Raw genomic sequence first — 9,112 nt, 5'->3', positions numbered from 1 at the left:
TGCCGCTAGATGTCAGCCACTCCTTGCTGCAAAGCATAAGACCCAAAAACGGCAAGAAAAAGTCAGTCTTTTGAGACTCAATTCCTGCTTTTCCACGGCACTCTGCTTATCACCCCATACCAAGCACTCGAGTGAGAGTGCCTCCGAGTTGTTTCAGAAAATACTTCAGCCAGTAAAACATGTAATGTCAGCCTGTTTCTCTGCATAATAATGTTTTAAACCCTTATATTGTAGAAGCACTTTATCAAGTGATTTGCAGCTATTTTGCAGGAAGGATGTTTTTCCCTTCCTCAGAGTAAGCTCAGGATGTGAGAGAGCCAGGCAGGAAACTCGAGAAACGCTGATGGAAATACAAAATGAAGATACTTATCTCACCAGTATATCAAAAAGCCATGGGAAATTGGGGTTTTTTGGTTGTTGTTTGGGGTTATTTAATAAATGTTTTAAACCATTGATTTAAAACTGGACAAAACTGAAATTAAGTCTCCCTTCCCTGAACCTTGTGAAGTGGATCTAATCCATCAGCACTTTTGCTTCTGGCAAGCAAATGCAGCAACAAAATCGAAAGTTACGAATTACAGTAAACTTTGTGGTACAACATTTATGTTTGGAGTTTAACCTTTTTCCTCTGGTGTTTTACCTAACATCTGGAACACAGGAGGCCCCTGCTCCCCCCCAACACTAGAAAAACTGAGCAACAGCTTCTCAGTGATATCTTAGCATGTGAGCCCTCATTCGGTGCTACTACCCCCTAAGCCACCTTTGTGCTCTTCCAGCCCTGTGGTGACTCTTTGGTAGGCTGTTCCCAGAGCGTAAAAAACCCCCCATCTGGTTGTTAACAACAGAGAGCTGTTACAACAGCTGGAGACTGCCAGGATGCGCAGGAGCTCTGGCCAGAAATCTTTTCCCAGCTGCAGGAAATCCTAGTGATATGGGATCTCCTGTACCAGCTCAGCATCAGCTGGGAGCTGTCTGATCTGCACTCATCCTCTTGTCCATTCTTCTTGGCGAGGTGGAGCAGGAGGACAGCACAATGCAGCTCCAGCCTGGACCATGCTCTGCCTCATCACTGTGGCAGCCAGTGTTGGCTTTGCAAGCACAAGAACATAGAATCATAAGATCATTTTGGAAGAGACCGTTAAGATCATCAGGTCCAACAGTTAACCCAACACTGCCAAGTCCACCACTAAACCGTGTCCCTAAGCACCACATAGAATCATAGAACCATAGAATCATAGAATCGTAGAATCATAGATTCATAGAATCATAGAATCATAGAACCATAGAACCATAGAATGTGCTGGGCTGGAAGGCACCTTTAAAGGTCATCTAGTTCAACCCCCCTGCAGTGAGCAGGGACATCTTTAACTGGATCAGGTTGCTCAGAGCCCCATCCAGCCGGAGCTTGAATGTTTTTAAGGATAGGGCCTCCGTCACCTCTCTGGGCAACCTATTCCAATGTTTCACCATCTTCATAGTAAAGAACTTCTTCCTAACGTTTAACCTAAATCTACCCAGTCTGGTTGAATTATCCCAAGCTAAGAGAGAGGCTGCAAATTCCTGGCATATATTATGAGCCAACTGGCCCAAACATGCCGAAAAGACCATTATGGAGCATCAGTGACACAGCTGCTAAGGGGCTGTGCGATGGGGCTTTCACCTATAGATAAGCAGTTCAAATCTGGACTTGATCACTCTAGGCAAAGCATCAAACCTGGGGAGTTACCAACAGCCCTCCAGAAGGATTTGCTATTTAGCTGAGGTTGCGGAAGCTGGAGTGGCCAGGAGGCTGCTGTTTGTCCTCGCCTATTCCTGCATCCCTGCAGGTGGACGCAGCTCTGGCCTCATAGGGATGATGGTGCAAGAGGGCTTGGGGAGCAGCTGAAGGCACTTTCAGGAGCCAAGGCAAGGTCAGGCAGATCCCTGCTCCCCCAGCTGCCTCGCTGTACCAGTACAGCTCTTGGTGGGGCTGCTGCATAAACCAGATCACTGATGCAATCCAAGTTAAAAATAAACCTCCAGCACAAAACAAAGCAAAACCCCTGATGGTTATTTTTAACCCCGATCTTTTTGCTGAACTGCTTTGCAGCGCAGCACTGCGAATAGTTGTACTGGCAGAATGAAGGAGGAGCTCAAATGTGGTGCAGTTATAGAAATGAGCGGCAGAGTATGGAGGGGATGTGATGGAAACTCCGCCACTGAAAAAAAGGTGTCATGATAACACATTTTCCTGTTACTGGATGCTCCTGATTTCTGTCAGCAGAGCTTTGGTCTCCTGTGCTACAAACTCCTTAACATTTGCTCTCTTTAAAACAGCTTTAAAAAAAAAAGACAAAACCAACCAAGCAAAAAAACCCCAAGCCCAAACAGCAAAACAAATACAAGAATTTTGTGAGTTTTGTATATAGTCACAAACTGCTCTTCATGCACAGGGCTGGGCTGATATGTCATCCCAGTGGCTCAGAGAGGTTGTCTGCCATTTGAAGCCACTGCAGCAACCCACTGTAACTTCACAGGTGATGCTCCGAGATGCCTGATGTGAGGGATGTGCATAAGGGCAAGAAGCCATCAGAGAGATCTGAAGCAGCCAACACCATCTGGAATGCTATATCTGAGGATCTCTGGTGACGTGAATGGCCCCAGTGACAAGAGGCAGATCCCACTCTCGCCCCTAGAAGCTCTTCCCTTTTGTGTTTGTTATATCAAAGACTCCTAAGTATAAGTTTCAGAGATCTCATTAATCACCATCCTGAGAACATTGCAGTGATGAGCTGCCAAAGGCATGAGCGAATCATTCTAATTACCAGGTTTAGATGCTGCTCTTCAAAACTTGATTAGTCACAGATCCACAGGTGATAATTCCTACTGTCTTTATAGTGCATCCTCGCTATTATGCACTCTAGTATGATTTAGGTTCTTATTAGAATAACATTATGCTAATTAAGTAATCCCACACACAGAACACTTTATGATGGAGATGATTAAGTGGGTTTAGATGATAACTAATACCGCAAACTGTGCTATCAGTGTCAGAGAAACTGGTGAGGGATGCTCACAAAAAGAGAGAATGCCTCACTGCCATGGTATGTCCTAACTGTGAACAGAAAAGACAAAAAGACATTTAAAATAAGCAGAACATTAATAAGCTTAATTAAAAACAAAAAAACCCCACAATTAAATATAGACAAACAGTTGAATCTGTTGCCTGAAGTGATGAGATTACCCCTAGAACTGGAGTAATTTTTAAGCATGTTACTAAGAGCAGAATATCCCCCTTCCAAAAGCCATTAATTCTCATACACCAAACAGGTAGGGGGTGACTCTGCGCTTCTCCACCACACACCCTAGATCTGAATACTCAGTGTGTCTTCAGATGCACATATTCTGTAATAAGTGAAATAAAAAGGAGACTTACAGAAGGCTCTGCTCTCCCTAGGAGCCACATCACAGCAGTGCTACAGCAGTGCATGGTCATGCTTCCATCACAGAATCATTAATGTTGGAAAAGTCCTCTAAGATCAAGTCCATCTGTCAACCCAACAACACCATGACCACTAATCATGCCCCAAAGTGCCACGTCTCTACTTTTTTTGAACACTTCCAGGAATGATGATTCCACCACTTTCCTGGGCAGCCTGCTCCAATGCTTCCCCATTCTCTCAATAAAGATTTTTGTCCAAATATCTGACCTAAACTTCCCATTGAGTAACTTGAGCTCATTTCTTCTCATCCTGTCACTTGTTACTTGGGAGAAGAGACCAACATCCACCTCACTACAGCCTCCTTTCAGATAGTTATAGCGAGTGATAAGGTCTCCTCTCAGCTCCTTTTCTCCAGACTAAATAATCCCAGTTCCCTCAATTTTTCCTCATAAATCTTGTTCTCCAGACCCTTCATCAGCTTTATTGACCTTCTCTGGACCCTCTCCAACACCTCAATGTTTTTCTTGTACTGTGGCATCTCGCACTCCCATTCGGGTTTGGGGACACGCTCAGACAAGCCCAAAGCTCTGGCTGCATCCCCAGCCAGCACTCGGGACCTGTTCATTGCCTTTGAAAAGGTTTCTGTCCATGTACGTTCACTATTGCCCAATGATGTTTGTTCTCAGTTATTTCTTACAACCTACATTTAGATCCAAACCATGTTTGATTAACCCATTTGCAGCATCCCTTCACCAGAGAGTGAGCATTCCAGTCCTTCTTCCTTTAGAGAAAAGAATTAAAGTGCAGAACAAAACAAAGCTAATTTAAGAAACAAACTCACCAAAACCCTGAGGGCTGCTAGCAATACCTTAGTTATCCACAGAGGTTAAAGTTTTATTTTGATATAAAAATTAAATAGCAAAGTTGTTTGTTTGGGTTTTTTTTACAGTGATAAATTAGAAATTTACAGTACATACATTGAAGTAGATATATTTTCTGTACACCCCAAGATAATCAGTGTCTATTTCCTTAAAATTCAGAAACAGGAGTTAACTTGTCTGTTTAATGTAAGAGCTAAGCTTGTACCTCTCTAGCAGATGCTTCCGAAACCTGCGGTGAGAAAAGCACACACTGGGGTGGGGGAAGATGGGAGCAGGGACTGCACAAGGAAGGTAACTGCTGCAAAGTTTCTAGTTGTATAACCGCAGCAACTGCACTTCCGAGACAGGATTAGTCACACATTTTTTGGCTTTAAATTCATAATAATGTTGAAACAAGAGAACATATAAGTTGCAGATACCCACTCTTCACAACCAGCAGGTTTTAGGCTATCTGCTGTGACTTCCCACTCATAAGAGCCCTAAAGCAGGGCAAGGTAAATGCACATGGATGAATATGTCTGTGGAATGTTTTATCACTACAACAGCTATTCTCACTTTGAGCTGGTACGGTGATCCCCTAAACACTTGGGAAAGATGTTCCTTCGAGAACAGCAGCTGGTGTCTCTCCCCAGCCCACATCCTCCCCATAGTATCTAAATCTCTTAACATTCTTTAATGGAATATCCCCCCACCAGGTCTCTCATAGGGCTAAACAGTGCTTTCCTCATCCGACTCACTTTCACCATCTCAGATGACCCATCAGCCACAGTCCATGGGGTCACAGGCAGAGGTGCAGGGTTCTGATAACAAGGTACCACTTAACATTCATTTCTGTGTACATAACATGATTAAAAATGGCATTTATTGAATCAGTCGGGTCAAACATGGCTCATATTGGCCAAGAGAGCATCCAAATCATTTCAGAGTGAAGGACACTTGAGTGAACATGACACCTTGGCACAGTCCAATATCAGGTAACAAGGAAAAGGCTCATACTGCATCCTCACCCCTTGGTTGTCAACACATAGCTGCTGACTTTACATCCCTTGAAAGATCACATGATGGAGAAGCTCGGCCATCTGAAGGTCTCCTATTTGCAGAACCCCTTGTCCACAAAGGAATAACCAGATGCAAACACAACTCTAACAATAAGAGACGTTGCGGCGAGAATGAAAAGGCTTGGCTGGTATGCAGCGTTGGCCAAGACAACGCTTATGCGTCTTGAGCAGAATGTGTCAAGTTGTCACTTGTTCTGCTGGAGAGGGAGCCCAACCACAAGGACTGCAATTAGGGTTTGTTTGGGGTTTGGGTTTTGGTGTGTTGTTTTTTGTTTAAAAAAAAAAAAAGCAACAAATGTGCCCCAGCACATGTTTCAACATTGATGTTGAAACAATACACTCTTCTGGGACAGATTAGTGCTCAGGGCCAGAGCTGGAATGAATTGTGGTTTGGGAAGCACATGGGGCACCTGTGAAAAGCAAGGGTTGTAATAAAACAGAGCCTATTCTCAGCTGCCCTCAAAGGTTGTGCGACTCGAGGCATCAGGGGGACGCTCTGCAGCTGACCAGGTTCCACAGAAACAAATGAAGGAAAAGTTTAGGCACACAGATGGAACCGAAGGTTCTTCAGAGGGATAGAGTATCAGAACCGTGTTCTCTTAAGTGCTTTTGGGCTACTTCTGTTTGCATCACCTTTCTCACTAGCTAAACAAGCCCTCCACGCAAGATTCAAGCTCGCCACAAGAACAAGCCCACATCTCCTCAAATAAAGAGATAAGAAAACTCAACAGTTGCTGTGAAACAACATCATTCACCAAGAAGTTATATCTCTTCTCTTGGGATCCCTTTACAAAAGCTGGAAATGTCTCTTGTTGTTCCTGAGGGCTGAATGTCTGCTCACATTCTGCATGCGAATATGTATTAAAAAAAAAAATTCTCCCTAGCTGTCAGCGAGCAATTGGAGCATCGTCGTGAGGCAGTCAGCTGTACTGTGATGTCATGGGCTGAGAATGTTCTTTTAATTGTAACTGACACACTTAATTATACAACTGATCTGTGTGAACACGAGGTTGCCAAGGAACTTAACTTTTCACTTCTCCCCAGGCTGGCGTCTGCAGAGATACCATCACACTGAATGAAATATATTAAGATTTAATTGCTTCATGCAAGTGGTCTCCAGAGAGAGACAGATAAGTTTACTTGGAGAAAAAGTGGCATTGTTTGAAAAGACCCTCAACTCACTTTTCTCTTTCCTAGAGGAAGGAACAGTATAATGTGAGTCTTTATTTAAAGCTATTAAATGCAGCAGAATCAAGTAGTCCACTGGAAATAGCAGGAGCACCTGAAGGGACAGGAACAGAGGCAGATGGTAACGACAATCGATGCAGAAGACCATACACGGTTTCCCAGCTCCCACTGCCTCCTCTATTTCTGACAATTGCCTTGAGTAAAGCTTTCAGAAAATTTTAGAACTATTGATAGACCCACAGAATAATTCATGTGGGAAGAAACCTAGAGTCGTCTAAATACCTGCTCAAGGCAGAGTCAACTCTCAATTCAGATCAGTTTACTCTTTTTTTCTTTTTTTTTTTTTTTTACAAAAAAAAGAATCAAAAGTACTATTAGACCATCAGATGACTTAAGGAATAAACCTGACTAACACCTTACTAAATCCTACTCATTGTGGGTAACTTTCAGACCTGGAAGGTCCACCCGGTATTTGATGGAGGACCTGATCCTTGGCTGACTTGTCCAGCATATGGGATCCCCAGAATTCCCCAGGCCATAAAGACACAACCCTTGGCAAGCGCTTCCTTTATGATGCCGAGCTCAGAAAGAAAACATATAACCAAGGTCCTGGGTGCTCCATCTTCTGATAACTGGACCTTAAATCAGCAAAGAATTTGGCCCTGGACTGTCTTTAATCCACCAGCTATAAGACGATAAAACAAAACAACATCCCACAGCTCTGGGCTACAGTCCCTCAGCTTCTACTGATTCAGTATATTGCATCCTGCTTTAAAAAAGAAAATAAAAGGAAGATAATGTGTTTGGATATTTCACAGCTTTTAAAGCCTCCCTGGGCTTTCCTATTTTGGGCAGCACGGTTTATGGCTAATTGTATCTGCAGCACAATCTTTTTGTTGTTTATTCTTTAAGGCTTTTTTTTTCTCCTTCCCCCAGAGACATGTTGTGTAACTGTCTCCCCACTCTCCTCAATGCTTACACATGATCAGTCCTTCACGGGAGAACAGTCAGAACGCCAGGATGTCGTGCTTTTCTCATACCACAGTCTCGTTCCCTTTTCCAGGTTTCACCCAACCATCTGCTCTCTTCTCCCGTTTCACTTTCCCTGAGTTCACCAGTCTGTTCGAGCACTTCTGCCACGTGTGCAGAGTCTTGGCTGACCAGATCCACATCCCTGATGTAATACCCACCAGGAGGGACATAAAGATTTTGAGCATCTCCACTGCCATATTGGAATCATCTGCCGAATAGCGGAAAATGGCCCAATTGGATATTTCGTAGAAATAACAGGCGATGACACATGTTGCTGGGACAGTGTACAGAACTGAAAAGACACCAATTTTGACCATCAGCCTTTCCAGTTTGTCGGTTTTAGTTCCATCTTTCTGGAGATTAGACCTGATTTTAAATAAGGCCACGAGTCCCGCTGCAATGAATAAAGTCCCAATAACCAGGTAGGTAAAAAGCGGGGCGACGACAAAGCCCGTCAGTGCATCCAGGTTCTGGTTCCCAACGTAGCACAGACCAGTGAGCTCATCTGCATCCACTAGTCTCATAATCAAAATGACAATGGTCTTCACCGCGGGGATAGCCCAGGCTGCAATATGGAAATAAGAGCTGTGCATTTCTATAGCTTCATGGCCCCACTTGAGTCCTGCAGCCAGAAACCATGTCAGTGTGAGAATAACCCACCAGATGGAGCTAGCCATCCCGAAAAAATACATGAGCAAGAAAATTATAGCACATCCTGTGTTCTTAAGACCTTCTTGGATAAGAACAGGTTCTGCTGCCTCTTCAAAATCACAGGATATCCTTTCCCGGCCCACAGTTAGCCTCACAATATAAGCAATGCTATAAATATTGTAGCACATGCTCAAAAAGATGATTGGGCGCTCCGGGTAGGAAAATCTGGATGAATCAATCAGGAAGGTCAGGACTGTGAAGGCAGTAGAGATGAAGCAAAGACTGGCCCACACAGCCATCCAGATATCTGTGAATTCCTTAGCTGACCTGCTGTAGAGACCGGCGTCGTAGCCACACTTCAGGACACAGTTCAAGCTTCTCTTCACCCAGATGTACTGATCCGAGTTAGATCCCATGCTGTGGCACTCTTCCCCAGGCTGCAAGGAGGTCTTGCCGTGAAGGGGAACCTCTTCATCTCCTGGGCCCTCCATGCACATGTGGTTGTGATCATTCTGGGGTGGGAATTTGCTGCAGTTTAGGCTGTCCGGCCAGGCAAATCCAAATTCTTTTAAAACGGGTTCGCACCTTCTTTTGACAGAGAGGCACATGCCACCGCAGGGACCTATGGGGATGTTAATCTTCTCTGTGCACATCGGGACATAGACTGAACAAAGGAAGAACTGGAAGAGAGAAATAGAAATCACAAGTGCGTTCGGGGAAAATTAGACAGGTCAAAATATAACAAGTTGGGGTTTTCTTGCCTCTTCAGCAGTATTATTTGGTCCTTTGCCTTAAAAAACAGGAAGCAGCATAAAACAAATAAACCAAGAACAATAAAAACAAAGGAGGAGAAAAAAAACCCCTAACAATGTTGTCTTCT

General features: G+C 44.0%; 1 protein-coding gene across 1 annotated transcript; it reads right to left on the bottom strand.

Annotated features, from left to right (window-relative positions):
* Window positions 1-7,433: 7,433 nt before the first annotated feature.
* FZD4 (frizzled class receptor 4) lies at window positions 7,434-8,909 on the bottom strand. The gene has a single exon (XM_009871333.1). It carries the CDS (start codon window positions 8,883-8,885, stop codon window positions 7,584-7,586), a length of 1,302 nt encoding a protein of 433 aa, XP_009869635.1. The 5' UTR covers window positions 8,886-8,909; the 3' UTR covers window positions 7,434-7,583.
* Between the last annotated feature and the right edge of the window lie 203 nt (window positions 8,910-9,112).

Source organism: Apaloderma vittatum, unplaced genomic scaffold, assembly GCF_000703405.1.
Source record: "Apaloderma vittatum isolate BGI_N311 unplaced genomic scaffold, ASM70340v1 scaffold13596, whole genome shotgun sequence".
In the NCBI taxonomy this organism is placed as follows: domain Eukaryota; kingdom Metazoa; phylum Chordata; class Aves; order Trogoniformes; family Trogonidae; genus Apaloderma; species Apaloderma vittatum.
The sequence above is the reverse complement of the archived record's forward strand: the minus strand, read 5'-3'. Positions and strand labels throughout refer to the sequence as shown.